At 44.1% G+C, this 28,000-nt stretch overlaps 2 protein-coding genes across 10 annotated transcripts in view; one reads left to right on the forward strand and one right to left on the reverse strand.

The window, feature by feature from the left end:
* The window catches only part of TRIP12 (thyroid hormone receptor interactor 12), a 92,904-nt gene extending 79,470 nt beyond the window's left edge, over nt 1-13,434 (reverse strand). For 7 of the 9 annotated variants that reach the window (XM_069975596.1, XM_069975595.1, XM_069975594.1 and 4 more), the window contains exon 1: nt 3,321-3,963. The gene's annotated coding sequence lies outside the window, so the exon portion shown is untranslated. Of the gene's footprint in view, nt 1-3,320; nt 3,979-13,275 lie in introns of those variants that run through there. The other 2 variants (XM_069975589.1, XM_069975597.1) reach the window with 2 other exon arrangements.
* FBXO36 (F-box protein 36) overlaps nt 3,442-28,000 on the forward strand; it is a 36,080-nt gene continuing 11,521 nt past the window's right edge. The window contains exons 1-3 of the mRNA XM_069975598.1: nt 3,442-4,063; nt 13,124-13,232; nt 21,656-21,828. Coding sequence (XP_069831699.1) covers nt 3,848-4,063; nt 13,124-13,232; nt 21,656-21,828 — 498 coding nt within the window. The 5' untranslated portion in view covers nt 3,442-3,847. The remainder of the gene's footprint in view (nt 4,064-13,123; nt 13,233-21,655; nt 21,829-28,000) is intronic.

Below are 28,000 nucleotides of genomic sequence, written 5' to 3' on the forward strand. Positions count from 1 at the left end.
TAGTTGCGCAAAAAATAAGGGCTCATTTGGGTCTCTAGGTGGAAAAATGCAGGCGCTATGGCCTTATATACACGAGGAGGGAAAAACGAAAACGCAAAAATGAAAACTGGCTGTGTCCCCTAAGGGTTAAGGATAAAAGAGAAATTTCTACACAAAAAAAAAGTGCACACAGAAAAATAACCCAAAAAACACTGCATTCGCCTGTTCGGTAGTGCGTCCGTAATTGCAGAACCATTGGTTTAAATGGCCCTGTGCACCCTTTCTGTATGTGTTATGAGGCCGCGATCTGTTCTCTATTCAACAGGTCCATGCACTGCAGACAACCTATGGATGGACTTCTGTATGCTGCTATAACAGACTACAGAGCGTGTGAATAAGGCCTTAGTGGCCTGAAAATCTATGCCAGACCACGGCTCTACCACCCACTTGAGCAGCATCACAGATGCTGGCCTTCTCCTAGGCCCATAGACATTCCCAGGAAACCCCCTGATCCTGACTTATCTCAGAGCACTGACAACACTACTGGGTCTTTGTGGTCTATAACCTGCATGTACAGCAACAGCACAAAATCCTAATGTGACGACGGTGAAAGAATTTCTGTCAGGAAATTTGGCCAAATTTACCTCAAACCAGAACGTCCCTGCAGACAATGGCCTCCTGTGTGAAGGGGAGGCGCCTGCCGCCCACAGTAGCCAATCAAAGTGTAGCTGTTTAGGAAACCTCAGCTCCGACTGGCTCTGATTTCCTTCTTTGAGGTAATTCCAGTAAGGGCCCCAGTGCAGTGACTGAAGTCCCAAGATGGTGGCTGCAATAGCTTTTTTTTTTTCCCTTCTTCAATAAAATAAAACTTTATCCAATGCTTTCACTTTCAAAAAAATAATGTATAAAACCCAGTACAAACTTAAGTGCCACATACGACCAAATTGTTACTTTCATTTACTAACCTGCCCTAGAAAATAAAGACGTGACCTTTAGGTTTACTAGCGACACCTTAGCCATCTGCACCGATTTATAGCAGATACAACAAAGCAATATAACCCGAACACAACACAGAGGACACCAGGACGCTCATCACACTACCTATACGGCTGAACTCACACATGGCAGATTTGTTCCCTCCATCTAAATGGGGATTTTCCGAAGGAAGTGCATGGTTTACTGCTATCCCTATTTAGATGAACGGCATAGTCCCAGAAATATCTGTAAGTGTGCACAAACTGCTGCAAAACTACAACTCCCATCATTTCCAAGCAGACTTTAGTGGTCTGGTTACAATGGGGATTGTAGTTTTACAAAAGCTGGAGAGCCACAGAATAGGGACGCTGCCCTAAAGGTAGAAAATCCTCTGAAGAGACTGAGGTATCGCTTTGTGTCACTTATTGATAGGTTTCAGCACGGAGAGTGCATTGGGTTAGCAGGATGCAGGTTAGCCCTATTGTATGAGGCTACATGTCCGAAACTGAACATCAGCCACATAAATACAAGATTTCTCACCAGATTCCCCAGCGGACTCCTACACATACTGGATGACAGGAAATTATTAGAGGGGGTCTCCTTCTCAGGATCCTCACAGTAGAAAGTGAGTACAAAGAGTGTCTCTCGCTCTGGAGGACCTATTCTGTCCTGCATTACACAGAACAGACACTAGGAAATTGGGGAGTCTCTTTGTGATCGTCTTATTACCCCTTCTAATAAACAGGGATTGTCTAATACAGAAAAACCTTTAAAAAAAATACAGGGATGAGAGGGTTACGGGGTAGGGAGGAGTATTCTTGTTTTTACTATATAAAATAAAAAATAAAAAACGAAAAAACTGGCTGAAGAAATATAATATATATATATTATATATAAACACACACACATATATGGTCCACTCCTTCAAACATATATAGATATAATTTGCAGTAAATTACACACATGCCCGTTACTATGAAAACTTAATTGTCCCTATTGTATGCTATAAATCTTGACACATCAACGTAAAGACAGTCTATATGCAGAGACATTATATATAGATATATGAGAGAGAGAGAGAGAGAGAGAGAGAGAGAGAGAGAGAGAGAGAGAGAGAGAGAGAGAGAGAGAGAGAGAGAGAGAGAGAGAGAGAGAGAGAGAGATAGAGATAGATAATATATATATATATATATATATATATATATATATATATATATATATATATATATATATATATATATGCATTTAACGCTAAACCTCATCTCCTGTATTGAGGCCAGTGCCCACCCCCCACATTCCTGATGCAATAGGAATCAGTAATGTTATTATCCAGTGATATTGGCCCCTGGAGTAGACTTGTCCTTTAAGCTCCCCAGCCCGGTGACCCTGACCCCACAGTGACTCCTCAGCCTTATCTGCTGCTGTCTCAGTGCACCATTCCTTCCAAGATGCAGAGCTTTGTCCCCATCTCCTGGGCTGCACCAGGCCCTGGCAGCTTCATCTGCCTTATCCCAACCCCTATATAGCAGCAGATGAGCACTACCAGGGCCCTGGCCCCATGATATGCCCGGCTGTGCCCCCCATACACAGCAGCTGCACCGTGACCAGACTGAGAAGTGGCATCTGATCAGGTAGAGATCACCTAGGACGTCACCAGGCCAAATCCTGCCAGCAGAACAATAACAGGAAGCTGGATGTGACAAAGAACAGCCAGGCTCCTATATACAGGTCTATATACCCACAGGCACATATACAGGTCTATATACCCACAGGCACATATACAGGTCTATATACCCACAGGCACATATACAGGTCTATATACCCACAGGCACATATACAGGTCTATATACCCACAGGCACATATACATGTCAGGGCTGGGGGGCATATACAGCATTACTACACAGCTGACATATTGGATGAAAGCAGAGAAGGAGATGGGCACTGTACAGATGTATGACACAATGCCGAACACATAGACAAAGGTGGCATCATCCACTACTCCCCCCATCCTGCCCAGAGGAGCAGTAGTCCTGCAGACAGGAAGATGCCCATAGAACAGCTTAGTGCTGGAATAAGTGTATGTCATGCTAATAGGATTGCCATAATAATCCCAGAGCTGCTCTGGGCCTGTTCACACACGGCTATGGCCCTGAGAGAAGAGCAGGCCGCAGCGCTGGGGGAGCCCTGTCCTCCTGGATGGCAGCACTGGGCTATTGTATAGCACTGTGTACAATGCCTACATGTGTTATGGAGCACACTGGCGTCCCTGAGCCGCACTAAGGGTCTCCCACCATCATGGCTAGCATACATGTGTAAAGTCAACACTAGTGGCCAAGGGGGGCCGTGTGGGGCCCGGCTCGGGTACCTCTGTCTCCGCCGCCGCACTCCCCCCAGATGTCTCCGCTGCTCTCCGGCTCCTTCTCACCGATCAGCTGAGGACGCGAGGCCCAGATCCCTCCGCGCACTACTTTACAGTTCTGGATCCTTCCGCATCAGCGCTGCACTACTTCATACTACCCATAACATGGGGCCTATCCGGTATCCCTCCGCGGACTACTTTACAAAAAGAGGGGAAACGCAGCTCCCGGTGGGGACCACCGCGCCCCGTTAGGAGTATAGTAACCACAATGGCTTTCTCACTCGCGGGCTGTTGAGATAAATACCCTGCCGTCCGCTCGCTGAGGGGATTTTCTAATTTCTTTTATAGATCGTCTTTTATTTCCGTCGCTTTTTTTTCTCAAGGGTTGGTTGCCTCACTGAACCCCTCCGCTGCGTGAAATCGGTTTATTTCCGCCAGGGTCACCCTGCCGAGCGGGTGGTTACTATACACGATGTGTCGCTCTGTGAGTTCCCAAGACGAAGTGTTATGTGTCCAGTGCTTATTGTTCAGAGATGTATGCGAAGCGGAGGGATCCGGCGACGTGTTCTCCGCCTCCGAGTGCAGGGATCCCTGTGGGTAGGAAGGGAGTAATTCGCCCCGGTCTCCCAGGCAACCGCGTGAGCGTCTCAAAGATGGCGGCTCTGTTGCCGGAGATTCTGTTCGAGTGTAACGGGCAAGCGCCGGCCCCGAGCAAGGATTTCTACCAGCTGGTAGTCACCCGCAGCCAGGTCAGTGCGGTAATGCTGTGTGTGAACGAGGCGGATAGGAAGCGGAGTGCGAGCCGTGTGCGTGTATGGAGGAGCCTGAGCGAGCGTCCTGAGGGCGGAGGGAGAGGAGGGACTATATGGGGACGGTGCTAGATCTGGGGACTACTCCACTCATCATTGTGCTCACAATCATAGTGCCCACTATAAGGGGCAGACATTATGGGGCTCATGTGAGAGCCCAGAAGGACAGGAGCACTACAACTCCCATCATGTCTGCTCTCCTCCATTACAGCCAATGTGTCATCAGAAAATCAGGAATTTATTATAAATACATTTTTATAGAGTTTTGTGCTTTTTAAGCTCATTTTCCTTTTTCTACAATATATAATAATCCTGAAATCTTGCAGCTTTAATTGTGGCCATTATAGGAGGTTTCTAATTCACAATTATAATCACAGTCAGGAATACAGGTGACACCCGTATATAGATACCATCACACAGACAGGAATACAGGTGACACCCGTATATAGATACCATAACACAGTAATACAGGTGACACCTGTATATAGATACCATCACACAGACAGGAATACAGGTGACACCCGTATATAGATACCATAACACAGACAGGAATACAGGTGACACCCGTATATAGATACCATAACACAGGAATACAGGTGACACCCGTATATAGATACCGTAACACAGGAATACAGGTGACACCCGTATATAGATACCGTCACACAGACAGGATTACAGGTGACACCCGTATATATAGATACCATAACACAAACAGGATTACAGGTGACACTTGTATATAGATACCATAACACAAACAGGAATACAGGTGACACCCGTATATAGATACCATAACACAAACAGGAATACAGGTGACACCCGTATATAGATACTATAACACCGACAGGAATACAGGTGACACCCGTATATAGATACCATAACACAGACAGGATTACAGGTGACACCCGTATATAGATACCTTCACAATAGTGACATCACAGCTCCCTCCTGTGCACAGAGCATGGCTAGACAACTCTACCAGTGAATAGGGGCAGCTCTAGTCTATTGTGCCAATGTTCATGGGACTTACTGTAAAGCATGGGGGACATTTATCAACTCCTTATTTTTCAGTGCAAAAAATTATAAATTCAGAGGACCCAGAGTCCGCCCCTCTGGTGCAAAAGGCGTAAAATGGCTAGATGGTAAAATTTATTGGCAAAACAGACATTTGCGAATAGATGTATTTTTATCTGCCCATTTTAGGCCAAAAAAATACAACTTGATAATAGAGCTTGATAAATCCCCCCCCCCCCCATGTCTTTAAATGCTGTTGCAAGCATCTCCGACAAGATGGCTGCCACATTATTAAGTTTCAGTATCTGGCTCTATTCAGTAAAAAAAAAAAAAAAAAAAATAAGTAATACTTTCACTTAGCATCACAGTCACATAATTCCTGCGCTAACAAGGTACAGCACAAATGCATGAGGGGGCATTCACACGTCCGCAAATTTGCAGATGTTACGGACGAGAAAGGAATGTTATGGATTTGTTCCCTGTGCGGCATGAAGTGCCAGTATCATAACGGCAGCGCCGAAACTCTTTGAATTGCTGCGGCACTGTAGTGACAGACCTGCGGCGATTCAAAGAGTTTCCCTCCTGCCGGCATGATACTGACACATCATGCCGGATGGGGAACAAATCCATAACATTCCTTTCCCGTCCGTAACATCTGCAAATGTGCGGACGTGTGAATGCCCCCTTAGGCTCCTTTCCCACGTGCGGATTACAGGTGCACGTCCTAGCCCAACCACAGGTCTAGGTCCAGTTCTAATAGATCTATATACCTGTATCCAGGCAGGATTCTCATCTATAATACGGCCTTACACTGAGGACTGGGCTGTGAGGATTACAATAGGCCTCTTGTATAAAACTAGTGCTGATAAGTAGTGGAGGTGTGGTTTGTACTAACCAATCATATTCCAGTTATTAATTTTTAAAGTGTACCTGTCGTTATAACTTTCAAAATCTAAATCAACAGTATATGTGATATAAAGCAAGTTTGCAATGTACATTTATTATTTTGTTGTTATCATGCTGTAAAACAAAGCTGAACTTACCGGAAATCCAGGTCCAGTCTTCTGAAGGCAGATTTTATGACTTGTGCTGGTTGTAAAAAACAGACTAAACACAGGAATCCCGCCCTGTACAGAGAGTCACGGCTCAATGTGTCCGTCAGTCACATGACTGCCTTGTCTCTGTGAGCGCTCAGATGGCCTGGGAAACACAGGACCTGTTTTCTGACTGTTTCCTGTTTTTTGAGGGAAAAAAAGTCAGAAAACAGGAAGTGCAGTGTTTTCCATGATAACTAAAAAAAAATAATGAATGTATATTGCAAACTTCCTTTATATCACATCTACTGTTGATTTAGATTTTGAAAGTTATAACGACAGTGACACCTTAACCCTTGTTTCACACGTAGTAATAGTGCGGCCGTATGTACGGATGTAATAGTGCGCCCGTATATTTGAGGGTTCGTGTGTATGCTGTGAAGTATAGGATATGCGGCTGCACAGTGCACACTATGAATGAATCTACGGCCCTATCGTAAACGGACCCGTAAAAAATGAACAAGACCATTATTTGCGGCTGGACATGCGGCCGAGGATTGACAGGCGGTCCGTACAAAGTACTTCAAAAATAGCCGGGAATGATGCCGAATGCCGATGCCTCTAATAGTTACTATATTAAATTAATCAAAGACATTTTATTTGTAATCAAGACACTTTCGTTGATCAATAATTTATTTCTAACGAATCCATCATTTTGCAATTAAATATACTGTTAAAAAAAATAGATATATAAATAAATGTATATTTATCTATATATTTATTTTTTGACATTATATTTAATTGCACAATGATGGATTCGTTAGAATTAAATTATTGACAAACGAAACTGAATTTATTTCCAAGAAAATGTGTTTTATTCATTAAATATTAATTAGTACAGGAAGCACTATAAGCCGGTAATTCATATTCCCGGTAATAGAGCTTTCTGTACTAATCATCACTTTACTTTAATGAAAACATCAAATGTTTCTTCTAATTATGTTATGACAATAACATTATTAGAAGAAACATTTAGAATTATATGTGCGCTCAGCTGATTGGCTGTTCGGCTGAGCGCACATATAATGAGCCGGTCCGCAGTACAGTCACTTCATTGTGCTGCGGACCAGCGAAGAGGACACATCGGGGTGAGTATAGAGCTCTCCCCACCCCCTCCCCGGCACTGCACCCCTCCCAGCAAGGAAGGGGGGGTCAGTTAACCCCTTCCTTGCTGGGATGGGTGCAGTCTGACATCAGTCTGGCCCCCAAGGGGTTAAGGGGGATGCAATACATCCTCCCTTAACCCCTTGGGGGTCAGACTGTAAGCAGCGATCTGTAAAGATGCTGCATACTGTAAGGAGCACAACACCGCTCACAATGATGGGTGTTGTGCTCCTGTTTGTGTGTTTTGTGTGTTTCTCCCTTTTTGTTTTTCAGATATCGGTATCCTGGGGATTACGTCGGATTCCATGGACTACGTCGATGACCAGCGGTTGTTCTTTGAATTTTTTTTTAATAAAATGGTCAATGAGGGTTGTGGGGGTGTTTTTATTTGAATAAAAAAATTCGTAAACTTGTGTCTTGTCTTTATTTCTTTACTTTATAGACTTAGTAGTGGAAGCCGTCTAATAGACGGAATCCATTACTAAGTTGGGGCCTAGTGTTAGCCGGTATAAAATGGCTAACACTAACCCCCCATTATTACCCCAGTACCCAATGCCACCAGGGGTACTGGGAAGAGCCGGGTGCCAGTGGTCCCGGAGCGTCAATATTGGCGCTCCTGGACCGGGCGGCAGCAGGCTGGTAAGATTTAGGCTGGGGAGGGCCTAAACCAATGGCTCTTCCCACCCTGGTGTTACCAGGCTGCTGTCGTTTGGTTTTTAACCCGGCTGGTTATAAAAATAGGGGGGACCCTATGCGTTTTTTTTTAATTATTTATTTATTTTAAAAAAAAACGCATAGGGTCCCCCCTATTTTTATAACCAGCCGGGTTAAAAACCAAACGACAGCAGCCTGGTAACACCAGGGTGGGAAGAGCCATTGGTTTAGGCCCTCCCCAGCCTAAATCTTACCAGCCTGCTGCCGCCCGGTCCAGGAGCGCCAATATTGACGCTCCGGGACCACTGGCACCCGGCTCTTCCCAGTACCCCTGGTGGCATTGGGTACTGGGGTAATAATGGGGGGTTAGTGTTAGCCATTTTATACCGGCTAACACTAGGCCCCAACTTAGTAATGGATTCCGTCTATTAGACGGCTTCCACTACTAAGTCTATAAAGTAAAGAAATAAAGACAAGACACAAGTTTACAAATTTTTTTATTCAAATAAAAACACCCCCACACCCCTCATTGACCATTTTATTAAAACAAATTCAAAGAACAACCGCTGGTCATCGACGTAGTCCATGGAATCCGACGTAATCCACAGGATACCGATATCTGAAAAACAAAAAGGGAGAAACACACAAAACACACAAACAGGAGCACAACACCCATCATTGTGAGCGGTGTTGTGCTCCTTACAGTATGCAGCATCTTTACAGATCGCTGCTTACAGTCTGACCCCCAAGGGGTTAAGGGAGGATGTACTGCATCCCCCTTAACCCCCGGGGGGCCAGACTGATGTCAGACTGCACCCATCCCAGCAAGGAAGGGGTTAAGTGACCCCCCCTTCCTTGCTGGGAGGGGTGCAGTGCTGGGGAGGGGGTGGGGAGAGCTCTATACTCACCCCGATGTGTCCTCTTCGCTGGTCCGCAGCACAATGAAGTGACTGTACTGCGGACCGGCTCTTTATATGTGCGCTCAGCCGATCAGCCAATCAGCTGAGCGCACATATAATTCTAAATGTTTCTTCTAATAATGTTATTGTCATAACATAATTAGAAGAAACATTTGATGTTTTCATTAAAGTAAAGTGATGATTAGTACAGAATGCTCTATTGCCGGCATATGAATTACCGGCTTATAGTGCTTCCTGTACTAATTAATATTTAATGAATAAAACACATTTTCGTTTAAATAAATACAGTTTCTTTGTTCAATAATTTAATTCTAACGAATCCATCATTGTGCAATTAAATATACTGTCAAAAAATAAATATATATATAAATATACATTTATTTATATATATATTTATTTTAACAGTATATTTAATTGCAAAATGATGGAATCGTTTACATTTAATTATTGAACAATAAAAGGGACTTTATTAGACAGAAAATGTGTTTTATTAATTCAATATATTAACCATGAGAGACATCGGCTATAGTGCAGAGGATCGCAAACCCCGGTAATAGCGAGTCATGTAAACTGTGTTCCCTGCTTTCCCAGATGCATCCAGAGGTGTTTCCATCACTTTCTTAACATTTTATTTGTTATTTTTAGTTGAACCAGATTTCCAAGTAAATGACCGTATGTTTTGAGCCGCATGTCTATTTTTTCCCACGGCCGTAGTTTCACCCGCACATTTACAGCCGCATAAAAAATACAGCCGCACAGTTACAGCGTGTGAAACCAGCCTAAGGGTATAAACCCACACACCATATATGCAGCGTATTTACTGCTGCGATACGCAGCAAACTCGCAGCAAACTCGCAGCAAACTCGCAGCAGATTAGATCTAAATAACTGAACACAGCATCAAATCTGTACCAACAAATCTGCTGCGTATTTGTTGCGTATCTGCTGCGTATACGGTGTGTGGGTTTATACCCTAAGGGTATAAACCCACACACCGTATATGCAGCGTATTTACTGCTGCGATACGCAGCAAACTCGCAGCAAACTCGCAGCAGATTAGATCTAAATAACTGAACACAGCATCAAATCTGTACCAACAAATCTGCTGCGTATTTGTTGCGTATCTGCTGCGTATACGGTGTGTGGGTTTATACCCTAAGGGTATAAACCCACACACCGTATATGCAGCGTATTTACTGCTGCGATACGCAGCAAACTCGCAGCAAACTCGCAGCAGATTAGATCTAAATAACTGAACACAGCATCAAATCTGTACCAACAAATCTGCTGCGTATTTGTTGCATATCTGCTGCGTATATGGTGTGTGGGTTTATACCCTAAGGAGGATAAATAAAAAGTGCGATCTGCTATAGACAACCGAATGCGTTCACTGTTATCCGCAAGGCCCAGTGTCTGCAGTCAGGTAAAGTATGGTTATGGTGCAATACTAAGAGTTCCCATACACCCTTTAATAGCTGCAGCATCACAGTTATCTCTCTTGAGCCCTCCATACACATGAATACTTGATTTGGTCAAATGTTCTTGTGTCCTAAGGGCTGGGCAGTAAGCAGCTGGCAGACTCCTCTAGCGGTGACTTAACCCTGTGGCCAAGAGACCCTTATATACATAGGCAGTCAGATAGTCCCTAAAGTGTATGCACACTGGCTGTAGGCAACAACTTGTATCCCCAAGATTTCACAGTGACTAAAAAAAATTGGGCTTCTTTTCTCCTTCTCTTACCAGACATCCACTGTCAGAGGAAAATGGACTGGCCGCCATACACGTAACGTTTTGACAACGCTTTCTAAGGCAGGGATGGAACTTTCGGCCCTCCAGCTATTGCAAAACTGTAATTCCCATCATGCCTGGACAGCCAAAGCATAAAGCAACTCTGTTCCCACAATCTGCCCCCCCCCAAACTGCTTGTACTGTCAGATAGCTGCTTTTATTCCAAGATCTGTCCTGGGGTCCATTCGGCAGCTGATGTAAATATTGTCCTAAAAAACTATTTGTAAACTTGCAGCCCTGTGTCAAATCGCCATGGTCTACAGTGTCTGTGCCTTAGGCTTGCGCCTCCTCTCCATTCCTCCTTCCCGCCCTCTTTATCATTAGGAATGCCCCTAGAAGGATTTCCTATTCATCACTTGTCTGAACACTGCACCTGTGTTGGATCATTAATAGAGATGAGCGAACCTCGAGCATGCTCGAGTCGATCCGAACCCGAACTTTCGGCATTTGATTAGCGGTGGCTGCTGAACTTGGATAAAGCCCTAAGGCTATGTGGAAATCATGGATATAGTCATTGGCTGTATCCATGTTTTCCAGACAACCTTAGAGCTTTATCCAAGTTCAGCAGCCCCCGCTAATCAAATACCGAACTTTCGGGTTAGGATCGACTCGAACCCGAACCCGGTTCACTCATCTCTAATCATTAAAGCACATGAGCAGTGTTTAGACAAGTGATGAATAGGAGAAATCCTGCCTGGGGGCGTTCCTAATGATGAGGAGGGGGGGAGGAAGGAAAAAAAGGCATTGCAGGCCTAGGGCACAGACAATCTAGGCCATGCCAGTTGGACACAGGGCTGCAAGTTTAAAAATATTTTTTTAGGACAATAACTAACAAACTATAGTTAGGACTATATGACTAACGGACCCCAGGACAGATCGACGGCACAAGCGGTTTGGGGTGCAGATTGTGGGTACAGAGTCACTTTAAGTCCAGGCATGATGGCAATTGTAGTTTTGCAACAGCTGGAGGGCCCAAGGTTTCCCATCTATGATTTCAAGGCCCGATCACACCAAACGATTATCGGCCGCTATGGCTGATAATCGCTTGGTATAATAGCTAGTGTTCAAAGACAACAATCAGCTGACATGCATGATGGCTGATCCTCGTCTTTCAAAAAACTACAACGATCGCGATGCTCTGCTGGCTGTCACTACGGGGAGCCCCTACCGCAGCTCCCCACGGCCCTCCCACTCCTACCCGCTTGCTGTCGGTGGGTGTAATAGCACCAGCAGCGAGCGCTTATCTGACAGGTCTGTGCTTGTTTGCTCCTTAAGATGGGCCCGTGTAATAGGGGCCTAAGGTTTATGGCCAGCATAAGCCGCTACCTGATACTTCTGGTAGAGGAGTGGGCTTGTTGAAATCCAAGTCTAAATGCCCAGGTACACATTAGATTGTTTTCTGGTCTGGTCTGACATATCCAAATGTATATTAGGGGAAAAGGCATACTCGCCTAACCTGGTCATCTACAGCTCCCAGTGTGACATGATCTGGTCTCATGCTGGTCACTTGTTTTCCTACTTCCCGGTCGGTCTTATCTCGGCAGTGACGGCCTGCTCAGCATGGCTGCCATGGTGCTCCGCCTTGGTCACTGATTGGCTGAGTGGCTCCTCACTGCTGAGTCCATCTTAGAGTAAGAAGCAGTGACCTCTGTCACACAGAGGTAGGCGAGTATGCCGCCTTTTTGTTCTGTTATAGGGGCCCCAGTAAAATACAATATAATACCACAGAACACACAACAGTCGCTAGTCACAGTGCTCCATTGACAGTAATAGCAAAGTGCCCATCATTTTGATACACAGTACTATATCGACGATTTCTGTTTCCTAGTACCCCCAATAAACCTGAGAGAAAACCCTGATCTTTCCCCTGAACACTCTGGGTCAGTAGGCTTGTATTGATAACCTAGGCCCAAACCTTCGATGCTCCTCGTCTGCCTCCTCACCCTCCCTTCCTGTTGTCTTGACAAAAGGAGTAGTCAGAACATTGCAGCACTCACTGTTCTAGGCCTGTGTATGTAACAGTGTCCATAGATCTTGTTATAACATACTCCTTCCATACATGTACATGTAGATAGAGAGGCCTTATTATCGCTAGTCTCATTGCCCAAAACTGAGGTGGGGTATCATAACAATAGGGTCAAAAGGACTAATGCAGCAGACAGCTGATCATTCGGTTGTACAGGAGTATTTAGGGCCTGCTCTTATATAATATACTATATAGAGAAGCTGGAAATCTCTAGAGGTGTTTTCAACATGTTTGGGCAACTTTATCCACAAGTCAGTACTAGAAAATTGACATAATGTGGTGTATGGGGAGACTCCATAGATTTGTAGGTTTTATGGTGTCTTTCAGCTCAGGAACACTCAAATGCCACATCAACAATAGTAAGATGACTCTTATAGATGTCTTATTCTCCTTCTGACTATAAGGTTATATTGCGATGGTGGAAAATCTCCCTGAGAAGTGAATTTCGGGAAGCAAGACCAGGGGAGTTTAAGGAGTCCCATGAGGACTTTGTGGATGACTCAACACTGCATGGTAAGTGGGCACAAAGAGAGTGAGTAAGCAGGTAGCCACATACCTTGTGCTGGAGAAACTCTTCTGTAGCTCTTGTTTGTACACAGCTCCTTCTGATTTCCTCTTATCCACCCAGTGTGCCCGTTGTGAAATGCTTTCTGTCGATTAGATTTCCTAAGATGGTTCATGTGCAGCTCTGTGCCTCTGATTCATAGTCCGTTTGCATGGAAGTAGTAAAGGCAACTTCCTTGATATTTTTTTTTTTTTTTTCTTCAGACTAAACTCCCCGTCGTTCCTCCCACACTTGTCTCCACCCTCCTAACCCTAACACAGAATGAAAAGCACACTGTCTATCTGACTTACTCCACTGCATATCGACAAAATCACTGAAAACCTATTTTCATGGGAACATTGCCAGAAATACCTCCTCTCCTCTGTGGCACAAAATAACAGGCCTCTATTATTACTCTATTAACTTACTGTGGAGGAATTAGGGGGACGCTATTTGTTTGATTGCCACGGTAATGTGCCTGATAATGTCTACAGTGTATATATATATATATATATATATATATATATATATATATACACTTCCTGGGGATGCACTACATATATAATAAAGTGACCACAGTGCTAGTAATAGCTCAGAGGTGAGTTGTGAGTAGTTTTAGTGGCACCACCTCACAATATCACAATTTAAAGGAAACCCTGACTTGTGGTTTTTATTTACTCAATACAAAACCACAGTGTGTGACATTGCAAATACCCAGAACAACCACACTGGGCAGGGCATGCTGCCGCTTAAAGCGGTTATCCTGCCTTATAAAATTAGGCTAGACCAGTGGTGCCAAACCTGTGGTACAACTACAATTCCCATCATGCCTGCAAAGACAAAGCTTTAGCTTAGGCTGACCGGGCATGTTGGGAAATGCAGTTTTGCTATAGCTGGAGGGCCGCAATCTGGCACCTTAGGGTTAAACCATCAACAATAGATCGGTTGATCCCTAGCACCCAGGTTGATCAGTTGTTTGAAGTAACCGTGGGGCTTGCATGAGCGCTGTAGCCTCTTTGATGTTAACCAGCACTTACCAGTACCTGCATCACTTTAATATTAGTAGCAGCATTGAAAAGTACTGCAGTAATGCCACATGCCATAATGTCATCAAACAGCTGATCAGTAGTTTTGCCAGGATTTTCATGACTGGAAAATATAGTCAGAGCCACGGTGAACAAAAGTCTTTTTCTTTGCTCTGTGGCATAGCATTGTGCTCAGGAAAATAGCATCAGAACACTGTCCCCCTGGTTCCCTTTAAAGCAAATGTACTATCAGGTACATCGCTTTAGGTTTCTTGTATGAAGCCCCCCCCCTCTGTGACGAAGCTCTGTTGATTGTAATGGAACCTCATCACAGAGGGGAGGGTGTTTCGCCACACTGGGCCGCCTTCAGTGCTTCAGGCCGGGCTGGTTCCCAGAAATTGACCAGCGCCAAGTGCATGAAAAGCACCGCGCCACCAGCACCCCCGTGCTGGTCTATTCATATAAAAAACTTAAAGCAATGTACCTTATGTTACATTCATTTTAGGTAACAGCCAAATAAAACAAAGTAACCCCAAGAAAACAAAAGGAACACTAAGACCTTGTTAGTATTCACACTATTTCGGTAAAAATAAGTGACATGATGGAATCTGCGGGCAGACTGGGCACACTTTAGCCCTATTGAATGGGACAAGTCTAAATTCATAAATTTGGCCAAATCTGCTGCATACACGTTGTCAATTCACAGCCGAAATTCATGGGACACCTTAGACTTCTGACACAGATTGCACCAGATTTGACGAAGAGTTTATGTGAAACCATCTAAAATGGGCGAAAAGATTAACAAAATTCCTGTTATTTTTTCTTTGTCCTGGGATTGGTAATATACTAGGAAAAAAAAAAAAAACACAAATCCAAGTCTGGTCTGTTATGGTGGCCATATACCTTCAATAACTACCAGCCGAATGATGGTTTAGTCGACTGTTACCTTTCGCATCCTCCTCATACACCGGATTGTTTGGCACAACCAAGCATTCCTGTGATCTCTGTGCAGGGAAGGGTTAAAGGGGTTATCCACCGCTACAAAAACATGGCCACTTTCCCCCTACTGTTGTCTCCAGTTTGGGTGGGGTTTTGAAACTCAGTTCCATTGAAGTAAATGGAGCTTAATTGCAAACCACACCTCACCTGGAGAAAACAGTAGGAGGAAAAGTGGCCATGTTTTTGTAGCGCTGGATAACCCCTTTGAGCTGCAGTGAGATATCTTTGGCTTTGACTTAGCTCTCCAAGAATAAAGGGGTCAGGCAATAAAAATCCATTACCCCAACCCTATCTCCACCAACATTGTGTTAGTGGACTGTCAGAAAAGCCCCATACGCCGATACTGACTGAAGCAAGCAGTAGGAAGGGCTGGCGAATATATAAAGTGTATGGGGACCTTAAGGTCTGCTTAGACGTAAGAGTTTGTCAACTTTAACTGCAACCAGAATCAACAATATAGACGTGAATAAAACCTTATTAGTGTGGTTTAGGTGGAGGGCCTAAGGGTGCGTTTACACAGACAGATTTATCTGACAGATTTTGGAAGCCAAAGCCAGGAATGGATTTGAAAAGAGGATAGATCCCAGTCTTTCCTTTATGACTTGATCCCTGTTTATAGTCTGTTCCTGGTTTGGGCTTCAAAGATCTGTCAGATAAATCTGTCTGTGTAAACGCACCATTATGCATAAAAATCAACCAGTCAAGTCACTTCCTTCATTTTCTGAGCAGCTCTGGGGAAAAAAAATGAATGATTTTTTTTTATGACATGCTTGTGTTCCAGACTGTCATGAAGAAGTTATTATTGGTAATTATACTACATAAAACATCTCATAGAACATGATGATCTTATTACATAGAATTACTTATATGAAGGCTATAAACATACATCCTAAGCATTGCCTGTGGGGCGCACTGCCTGTCATGTGACTGACCAGCATTAGAGCGTGACAAGTAGATGCAGGATCAGAAAGGATCTGGGACTCATTTACATCTGATTTCCTGGATACTGCAAAATGGCAAGAGATTGGTAATTTATCTGGACTTGTGTGTACTGCGAGGACACAACAAGGGGTAACAAAAAAAAGACCATGACCAATCCCAAAGTTGGAATAAGTTCTCACATTCGGATGTAGATATGCACCCTGCTAGTTGCCCAGCAGGGGTTGCCTATGTTAGCTTTCTGTGAATTGATGAACAGAAACCATGGTTAAATACAGGTTGGCCTGGTTCTTTGAAAATAAAAAAAGATATAATTGCCCCCACCTCCACTTGGCCAGTACAGTCACAGCTTCATGGTCCCCAACTGCAATGATTCCCCGTACACTATGCATGGGACACTGGAGCTGGTCATTGGCTTCAGTGGTTACATACAAGAAAAAGTGCATGTGACTGCTGAGGGCTCCCAGTGCTTAGTGTAAGGCTACATGTCCATCCATTTTCAAGGATGAAATTCATGATCAGCCCTTTTTTTCTCTGCAATCCGCAAAATATCCATAATGTCCCAGTATTATGCGGATTGGCAAAAAATCCGGATTTGTCCCAACCAGCCAGGAGGAGCTTAAGTGGTGATGTCACAGAATTGCAGAATGCTATTGTGAATGGTTTTGCAGAGTGCTTAGGTGTTCTCCGCAAAATGTGGAGGCTCCCATAGACTTCTGTTGGAGTGTCCGTTCTGCAACTGTGGACCGCATTGCAACCTGTCCTATTTTATTGCGACGCGGATTGCGGATCCGCAAATTTACAGGATGTATGAATAACACCATAGAAATTAATGGGTTGAAAAGGATTCAGTATTTGCTGATCAGCAAATACTGATGAAAAAATACTGTTGTGTGAATGAGGCCTAAGGCCACATTTACACGTCAGTATGTTTTCAAGGATGAAATTCGCAATCCGCTAATTTTTATCCGCAATCCTCAAAAAATAATCCGTAGTGTGCTCCGTATTGTGCGCTGTATTTTGTGAATCTGGAAATTAAAGGTAGTTGTTAAAAAAAAAAGAAAAAAAAAGGGAAGACAAAATGAGCTTGATGTCACAAAAATGCGTATCCGAAATTACTGATGGTTTTGCGGATTGAAATGTGCTCTCCGCAAATTTTGCACTTTCCCATAGACTTCTATTGGAGTGTCCGCACCGCAGCTGCGGACCGCATTACAGCCTGTCCTATTATTTGCGTTGCGGATTGCAGATCCGCAAATTTACAGGATGTATAAATAGCACCATAAAAATCAATGGGTTGCAAAGGATTCAGTATTTTCTACCCAGAAAATACTGATGAAATATACTGACGTTTACTAAAAATATAAAGTGAAGCCTGAAAAACGCCTCGAAAATCTTTTCTAAAATTTTATCTAAAAATTACAAAGAAAACAAATTTATCCCTCCAAATACATTGATATAAAAAAAAACCGACATATCATGTGACTCCGGTTGGTTGCAGGTGCTGGCTGCAGTTTTGACATTCTATACATATCGCTGATTGGTTGCTGCGACCAACACTGATCACACTGTGTCAGGGACTGGAGTAACCAATCATAGTCACTTTCTCTCAGAAACAACTATTGTGCTTGTACACTTTCCAGAATGTTCACGTACATTAGAATATGAGAAGAGCCTCTTAGATTACCGTCTATCATTGGGCATATATATTTTTTGCACTGGTCACAAGACTTGTTTTTTTTTAACTTTTTTTAACAAAAAGTGTTGACGTCACAGCATATATATTGTACCATATATGTCCACATACTGTAGCATGTTATAGAGAGTCTGTCACATGGGATCACTTATAATTGTGTATATTTGCCACACTTGAAAGTTTCAGATCAGTGTATAGATAACCCAAGTGAACACAAAATGCTGTTTTTGATTCTTGATTTTATTAATTATAGAAAAAAATCTAGTTCAGCCTCACTTGGCTGTATGTGCAAGTTTTTATTCCCTTGAAGTGCCCATACACCTCAGACATGACTTCCACAGGTTCGGCTGACTGTCTAAGGTGTGTGGCGGCCTCCACTGACACGTGATGTCAATGGAAAGATGGATCGATTATGTTGGATTTTTACCGCCTGACCGATTTGCTATGGGGGAGATAAGCTGCCGTCAGAGCTGTGTGTCTGATGTTTACCCTTCCCTATAGGAGAAAACAAAGAGTTGGGACGTTCTGAATGTTGATGTGTATAGGAAGGTCAGGAAAGATAATGTTGAACACTACAAATTATTCCTGTCCCCATTCACTACTGTTTGTTGGGTAGATGAAATGGGTCCTATATGCAAAACCAGAAATGCCAATATCTTTTACCATTGTAACTTAAAAAAGGCAATGTAAATTTTGGGTTAAATTCTTTTTAACCCTTTAAGGACATGGCCCATTTTCGTTTTTACGTTTTCTGTTTTTCGTCCTTGTGTTTAAAAGGTCATAGCACTTGCATTTTTCCACCTAGAAACCCACATGAACCCTTATTTTTTGCGTCACTAATTGTACTTTGCAATTACAGGCTGAATTTTTGCATAAAGTACACTGCGAAACCAGAAAAAAATTCGAAGTGTGGTGAAATTGAAAAAAAAAACGCATTTCTTTTATTTGGGGGAAATGTGTTTTTACGCCATTCACCCTGGGGTAAAACTGACTTGTTATGCATGTTCCTCAAGTCGTTACGATTAAAACGATATATAACATGTATAACTTATATTGTATCTGATGGCCTGTAAAAAATTCAAACCGTTGTTAACCAATATACGTTCCTTAAAATCGCTCCATTCCCAGGCTTATAGCGCTTTTATCCTTTGGTCTATGGGGCTGTGCGAGGTGTCATTTTTTGCGCCTTGATGTGATCTTTCTATCGGTACCTTGATTGCCCATATACGTCTTTTTGATCGCTTTTTATTAAATTTTTTCTGGATTTGATGCGACCAAAAATGCGCAATTTTGCACTTTGGGATTTTTTTGCGCTGACGCCGTTTACCGTACGAGATCAGGAATGTGATTAATTAATAGTTCGGGCGATTACGCACGCGGCGATAGCAAACATGTTTATTTATTTATTTATTTGTTTACTTTTATTTAAAACCTGGGAAAAGGGGGGTGATTCAGACTTTTATTAGGGGAGGGGGCTTTTTACTATTAACAACACTTTTTTTTTTTTTTTTTTTACACATATACTAGAAGCCCCCCTGGGGGACTTCTAGTATATACACTTGGATCTCTCATTGATATCTCTGCAGCATAGATATGCTGCAGAGATCCATGAGATCGGCACTCGTTTGCTTTCGGCTGCTGCAGCCGGAAACAAACGAGTGCCGAGCCGAGGACGGCGCCATCTTGGACGCGTCCCCGGCCGGCATCAGTAACGGAGATCGCTCCTCCGGGACAAGGTCCCGGAGGAGCGATCTCCCCCACTAGACACCAGGGAAACGTTGCCTCCGGTAATCGGAGGCAGCTGTCAACTTTGACAGCTGCCTCCGATTAGCTAATTAGCGGGCACGGCGATCAGACCGTGCCCGCTAATAGCAGCGGTCCCGGGCTACTCGCGGCACCCGGGATCGCGGCACTTCAAAGCGGGGCCGCCGCGCGGCCCCGCTTTGAAGTGCAAGTGAGGACATAGGACGTACCGGTACGTCCTATGTCCTTAAGAGGTTAAGGGTGCGTTCACACGTACAGGATCTGCAGCAGATTTGATGGTGCGAATGTGCAGCAGGTTTGATAGCAATGTAATTAGATAACTGAGCACAGCATCAAATCTGCTGCGGATCCTGTATGTGTGAACGCACCCTTAGGCTATAAACACACACACCGTATACGCAGCGTATTTACTGCTGCGATACGCAGCAAATACGCAACAAATACGCAGCAGATTAGATCTAAGTAACTGAACACAGCATCAAATCTGCACCATCAAATCTGCTGCAGATCTGCTGCGTATTTGCTGCGTATCTGCTGCGTATACGGTGTGTTTGTTTGTACCCTTAGGCTATAAACACACACACCATATACGCAGCGTATTTGGCAGATCTGCTGCGTATACGGTGTGTGTGTTTGTACCCTAAGGGTGCGTTCACACCTACCGCATCCGCAGCTTATTTTTCCGCTGAAATCCGCAGGTCTGGTAGTGCAGATTTCAACCTGCGAGAAATCCGCGTATGTGTGCGTTTTGCGGTTTTTCCGCAACAAGTTTATCGCAACTGAAATGTCCGTTTAAAATGTCTCTCATTCTAAACGGACATTTCAGTTGCGATAAACTTGCTGCAGAAAAACCGCAAAACGCACACATACGCGGATTTCTCGCAGGTTGAAATCTGCACTACCAGACCTGCGGATTTCCGCTGAAAAATAAGCTGCGGATGCGGTAGGTGTGAACGCACCCTAAGGGTACAAACACACACACCGTATACGCAGCAGATCTGCAGCAGATTTGGTGGTGCAGATTTGATGCTGTGTTCAGTTATTTAGATCTAATCTGCTGCGTATCGCAGCAGTAAATACGCTGCGTATACGGTGTGTGTGTTTGTACCCTAAGGGGGGAATTAGGAAACAGTGAAAAGTAATCTGAAAGGACATGTCCTGCCATGTTCCCTAGCTGTGTCTCACTGGCATGTCTCTGAAGGAACCAGTAGATGGCACAACTGAGCAGACCTGAACACAGTGACAATCATTTCCCTTCATATGTTTTTTTTAAATGATGAATATAGTGGCTTTTTAGTTACATGTAGACAAAAAAAGAAATAAAAACAAAAACTGTAAACTCTTCTCAACATTACAATAGTGTTCAGTTGCATACAAAGCCTCCCAGAATGGGACATCCATACTTCTCTTTAATAGACTATATAGGACTCCTTACTGTTCACAGAAGTTCTGGTCATGGCATATGCTGTTGGCCACAGGGATGCCCCCCCTCTCTTTTGTTATTAAAAAAAAAATACCCCCAGAAAATATCTCGCCACCATGGGTTTTTAACTATATGGGACACTGTTGGCCTTAGGTTATATTCACATGGTGTGGTAAAATTTTTGGTTGTTTGTTTTGCCACAGTTGCCCCCAAACCGTGGCAAAATTGTACAGTTTTACATCATTATGTGTAATATACCTTCGAGATGGCTAAAGTGAGGGTGACAAGTTCAGACTTGTCCAGGCCTGTACATGTACCAGTTCAGACTTGTCCTTTCCCAGTTAAGCATGTCCTTTGCTGAGTCTTCTATTTTCTGAATGTGTGATTTTTTCATAGTGTAGTCTGGAGGTTTGAGGTCTGTCCTCCATATAGCAGAGAACTTACCCCTAGATGGGTGTAACATGCTGGGGACACCTAGCAGTGAGATCTCCATGTTTTATACCCTCTGTTTCATAGACGACTAATTCTACTTTTTTCACTCTTCAGCTCAAATTGGCATAATATTTGGACAGAAAACTCTTCGCTATGTGATTGACCTTTGCCATGGACAGTATGATTTCCTGGAGCGTCTTCCTGAGTCTTTAATATTGTATATCTTGACTTTTCTTGACTTGGAGGACGTTGCCCAGCTCTCTCAAGTGTCTCATACATTTCAGAAGGTAAATCTTTAAAGGGGTTGCCTGGGATATTTTAATAAACTAGTATTGCATTGACCTCTGTGGATGCTGTAGATTCTACATACACTTCTATTTTTTATTTAGATCGCTTACTGCGTTCTCAGGCTCAGTCACATGACCACTCTGCCTGTGTTTTCTTTACTTCCTGTGATGTCACGTTCCCTTTCTGTTTCCTGTTCCTGCCAGTGAGGGAACAGTGAGTCATCAGGTGGGTGGGGTTATGCATTCACGTTTCTTTAGCCCCATTCCTAACATCTAACTAACATCTGAGCCCAGCAGTAAGGACAACATCACAGACTACAATCTCTGTACAACACTGCAGCATAGATTGGAGCTATAAAATATATAAAGGATGATTTATCAAAACTTGTGCAGAGGAACAGGGAAGCAGTCACCCATAGCAACCAGTCGATTCTAGGTTTCATTTTTCAAGGCCTTTTAAAAAAATAAAAGAAGCATTCTGATTGGTTGCTATGGGTAACTGCTCCCCTGCACAGGCTTTGCTAAATCTTCCCCTATATTATTACTATTGCAGTGTAAAGATGTACAGTGTTAGGGCAGAGCTGCTGCTGCTGTGTGTAATATGGAGAGGAGAGAGGAAACTTCACCTCATGGCAGTGGCCATTATATGTTTTTCTTGCTGAGGTAAACTTGTAATAGAATTCTGCCTCACTGAAACCCCGCCCACCTGTAGGATGACTACTGTAGTGTATATGTAATCCAGGACTACAACTCCTAACATGTACATGTGTGCTGGGGTTTGTAGTCCTACAACAGATAAGAGTGAAAAAACTAGTTGATTTGATAACATAACTAATTGGCAGACACTGAGCCACCAGGCTGATCAAAAGGCACCTGTAGTAATACAGACATTTCCTGCCTATAGGTAGAGTGGGTGGAGCTGGATTCAGAGAGGAGGGGTGGAGCTATAGGCTTCCAGAGCTGTGATGTCACTGCTGACCACTGTGACCTGGAAGTTCTTTATGTAAACAAACAAAAGTCCAAAAAGCAGCAACAGAGGAGGAGGCCCGGGGACACAGAGACGAATAAAAGGTTAAAGAAAACCACAAAGGGAAAGGAACAGATTACAAATTATTCACATTTCCAATAAGAAAAAAATGTTGGACAACCTCTTTAAGTTAAGTTTAAGCAAATAGAAGCTTAGATCAGGCAACACCCCCCCCCCCAATACGGGTGAATGCATCTGTATCCGATGCCAGGGCCCATGCGTGATGATCCCAATGTTGCAGCTATTTGGGTGTATTCACCAGCATGTGGGACCGCAGATGGATGTACAGTGGGGAAAAAAGTATTTAGTCAGTCACCAATAGTGCAAGTTCCACCACTTAAAAAGATGAGAGAGGCGTCTGTAATTGACACCATATGTAGACCTCAACTATGGGAGACAAAATGAGAAAACAAATTCAGAAAATCACTTTGTCTGATTTTGTAAGAATTTATTTTCAAATTATGGTGGAAAATAAGTATTTGGTCAGTAACAAAATTTCTTCTCAATACTTTGTTATATATCCTTTGTTGGCAATGACAGAGGTCAAACGTTTTCTGTAAGTTTTCACAAGGTTGGCACACACTGTTGGTGGTATGTTGGCCCATTCCTCCATGCAGATCTCCTCTAGAGCAGTGATGTTTTGCGGCTGTCGCTTGGCAACACGGACTTTCAACTCCCTCCAAAGGTTTTCTATAGGGTTGAGATCTGGAGACTGGCTAGGCCACTCCAGGACCTTAAAATGCTTCTTACGAAGCCACTCCTTCGTTGCCCTGGCGGTGTGCTTTGGATCATTGTCATGTTGAAAGACCCAGCCACGTTTCATCTTCAATGCCCTTGCTGATATAAGGAGGTTTGCACTCAAAATCTCACGATACATAGCCCCATTTATTCTTGTCAAATCTCTTTTTATTTAAATAAATTTTTTCATATAAACATAAGGTACAACAAAAGGGGGAAACAGAGAGGGCCCTCCGGCCCGCCACAAAAGCATACAGGAAAACAAAATGTACATTAATGAAGGTGACACGTGGTGGGGGTCAATATAGTGGCGAGCCTAAAGGCAGTTGCGGGGGGGGGGGAGGGAGTACAGAGGGGGCAGGGGGAGAGGGGGAACTGGAGTACAATGGGCAACGTGGGCGGGGGGGGGGGGGAATGGGAGGGAAAAATGGGATTGATTGTGTAAACAAACTACTGAGAGGTGGATAGACTATAGTGCTGCTGTAGTAGAGATGTCCAAGGGGACCATAAGGCGAGGTGCTTATCGTGTGAAAGGGTTTGCCAGCTACAGACCTCCTCCAGGCGCCTGACATCCTCAACTTTCTCTATCGATCTGGCAAATGGGGGAGGGGAAGTCGATCTCCAGTATAAGGGTATCATCATTTTGGCTGCAGCCAGGAGCTGTGTAGCTAGGTACTCTCCTTTAGGGGAGAAGTGGGCGGAGGGTGTCCACAGGAGGACCAGTTCAGGGGTGATGTCCAAGGTGGGACCTGGTAATTGTGCAATTAGCGCTATAATCTGATCCTAAAAGGGCTGAATAAGTGGGCAGAACCACCATATATGAAAGATGGTCCCTCTGTGTTTTAGGCACTGCCAACAGAGGTCGTTAGGGGTAATACCATGGTCAAATAGAAAAGCTGGGGTCCTATACCAGCAAGAGAATAGTTTAAATGAGGATTCCTGAATGCGAATACAGGGGGAAAAACCATGTGAATGGATCATTATGAATTTGGTCTGGTCTGCTGTGAAGGAGGTCTGTAATTCTCTTTCCCAGTCACGAAGGCAACCTGGTAGTTGGTCATCTGGAGGGGATATGAGTCCGGTGTATATTTTAGAGAGGGGCCTCAGTGGGTTATTAGGGAATAGAACTAGCCTCTCCAGCCATTTAGTACATCTCAGACTTAATGTGGTCAAAACATAGGCCTGGCATAGGTTATGGATATGTTGAGATTGGAAGTGCTTAGCGGGTAGCAGGCTAGACACATCTAGAGGGTTGTGTTGGCAGAACAGTTCTTTGAGGCGATGCTTAGTTAGGTGTTTCCAGAGAGGTGGAGGAGGGGTAAGAGAGTTAGAGTGGAGGGCGGGTAGAAGGTGAAGAGGGGTAAGCAGAGAAGGGATGGAGAAGGCGTCGACTCGACCACACAGGTCTTTTAGGACTGAAAGGGTAGTTGCCAACAGAGGGCAGTTGTGTAGAGAAGTAGGGTTCAGTAAAAGCGGGTTCCAAAGCAACAGATCCTTGGTTGAGGATAAAAGAGAGATTTCCAAGTCAACATGGGGGGGGGGTCTAGAGAGGGTAGAGGCAGCACGAACTAGGGAAAGCCATCTAGCCAGGTGGGAGGCTTCATAGTACTTCCTGAGGTCAGTGAGGGCGAACCCTCCATGAGACTTGGGAAGAGTGAGTTTGTCGTAGGCTATACGAGGTTTACTATTGCGCCAGAGAAAGCGGAAAAAGTCCTCCTCACATTAGTGAAGTAAGTTTTAGGGATGTGAATTGGTGCACATTGGATGAGGTACAAGAGCTGTGGCATGATGTAGGCTTTCAGATAGTTCTTCCTCCCCACCCAGGACATGAAAGGAAGCCGGAAGTTCTTGAGCTGAGAGGAGATCTTAGAGAGTAGGGGCGGGAAGTTAACTGAGAATAGGTGGGAGGGGTTGGGAGGGAAATAAATACCTAAATATTTGATGCCTTTATCTGGCCATAAGAAGGGGTAGTGAGCTTTCAGGTGGGAGATCACAGAAGCAGGGGCAGAAACGTTTAGGGCTTCAGACTTGGAATAATTAATTTTGAAGTCAGAGACCTGGCCAAAAGCATTAAGAATATCCATCAGGGCTGGGAAAGAGTTTTTAGGGTTAGAGAGAAATATTAAGAGGTCATCGGCGAAGGCAGCCATGGTATGTTCTAGGGAGCCTACTCGGAGGCCAGAGATTTTGGGGTCAGAGCGGATTTTTTGTATAAGAGTTTCCATAAGAAGAATGAAAAGGGAGGGGAACAGGGGGCAGCCCTGGCGGGTACCGTTCGTTATGTGGAATATCGGGGAGATGGTACTGTTTATTTTTAGTTTGGCGTATGGGGAGGAATATAGGGAGAAGATAGCGGAGACAAAAGGAGGGGGTAGACCGAATTTCATATAAAGCCAATTAACTCTATCAAATGCCTTCTCGGCATCACTGCCGAGAAGGACTAATGGGGCCTTGGTAGTTTTAGCAAAGTGCGTGGCAGCTATCACCCTATTCGTGTTATGTTTACCTTCGTGGCTGGGTACAAAACCCGCTTGCTCCTCGCCAATGAGGAAGGGTAATAGGTTGCTCAGTCTGGAGGCCAATAATTTAGCCCACCATTTGACATCTGTGTTAAGGAGAGAAATAGGGCGATAGCTGCCACACAACTCTGGGTTTTTCCCTTCTTTGGGGATGATGGTGATATGGGCTTCTAAGGCCTCTTTAGGTAAGGGGTTGCCCATTAATAGAGAGTTACAGAGGCTAACGAAGCGGGGTGTGAGGATATCTCAGAATTTTTTATAATATAAGATGGGAAACCCATCAGGGCCGGGGGCTTTGCCTGTGGGGATCGAGCTGAGTACCTTCTCTACCTCCTCCAAGGTAATAGGGGTTAGAAGGGAGGATTGTTGTGAGGGAGAGAGGGAAGGTAAAGAGACGGAGTTCAGGAAAGAATTAATCAGGGACAAGTGTTCAGCATGAGCCGAAGCGGAAGGTGCGGGTCGTAGATTATAGAGGGACTGATAAAAGCGGAAAATTCAGAGGCAATGTCCTCTGTCTTAGTAACGCGGGAACCATTCGAGTTGCGAATGGCCCCAATATGGGACTGAGTAGCTCGTTCTTTCAGCAGAAATGAGGTAAGTCGTGAGCATTTATCACCATGTAGGTAAAACTTGCATTTAGATCTCATGAAGGCTCTGGCAGTTTGTGCATTAAGTAAGTCTTTGAGCTGATTACGTAGGGTGGTTAGTTCAGCCAAAGTCTGGGACACTCAGAATTTCTTGTGGAGGGATTCTAAAGTGGAGATTTGTGAGAAGAGGGAATTAAGTAGTTTCATTTTTTCTCCTCTCGTCACTGCCTTGTGGGTTTCCCACAGGATGGGGGCAGAGATGTCAGGAGAGTCATTCTCGACAAAAAATAATCTGAGTTTTGTCTGTATATCAGTGGAGCATTTGGGGTCACTGAGGAGTGTTTCATTCAGCGCCCACTGCATAGGCCTGCGTTCTTCGAGTATGGAAACGAAAACAGGGGCATGATCTGATATTGTGATATTACCCACTTCAGCAGACCTCACCTTTTGGCAGATCCTTTGGGACACAAAAAGAAAGTCAATCCTGTGGTACGAGTTCCTGGGGTTAGAATAGAAGGAAAAGTCTCTTCCTGTGGGGTGCAGTAATCTCCAGACGTCGACTAGGTGCATTTGGGATAAGTCTCTTTTCAAGCGACCTAATTTGCGGTAGGAGATATGAGAAGAAGTGGAGGTGGAGTCCAGGGCTGGTTCCAGAGGGGTGTTGAGATCACCTCCAACAATGCAAGTCCCTTCTGTGAAAGCAGAGAAGAGCCGTAAAGTATCACAAAGCCAGGGGATGGGGTCTGCATTAGGGGCGTACAAACTGCCATTAGGGTCAGTCTGCTGAACAGAAAGAATGAATGGAACGTGTTTAGAGATGCCAATACTTACGCCAGCCGCCGCCTTGTCCGTATGTGGGCAGTGAAACCACTGAGAGAAGGCTGCAGTGGGCATTTTGGGTAAATTGGCAGCTCTAAAATGTGTTTCCTGCAAGAAAAGGATAGATGCCTTTTGAGCCTTCATGAGTCTAATCACCTGTGAGTGTTTTTGCGGTATATTCACACCTTTCACATTATAAGAAATACAATTTAAGCTAGCCATGGTCATGATTGGTGGAAGATAGATCAGCGTCAATCATAAGAGGAGAGCTAACCCCAGACATAGGGAAACCAGACAGGAGGAGACACGACAAGGAGTGTGGGGGGTAGGGGGGAAGGGTAACAAACTTATTTAGTAGTGCAAGAGCGGGCATCTGGGCAGGGAGGCAGATGGGGGAAGGGATAGAAAGAACAACCATGGGCCTAGTACTACTACCAACCAAAGGTGTGGTGGGATATAAAACAATATAAACAAACTAGTGG

The sequence above is a fragment of the Dendropsophus ebraccatus genome, chromosome 6 (genome assembly GCF_027789765.1).
Source record: "Dendropsophus ebraccatus isolate aDenEbr1 chromosome 6, aDenEbr1.pat, whole genome shotgun sequence".
Taxonomy (NCBI): Eukaryota; Metazoa; Chordata; class Amphibia; order Anura; family Hylidae; genus Dendropsophus; species Dendropsophus ebraccatus.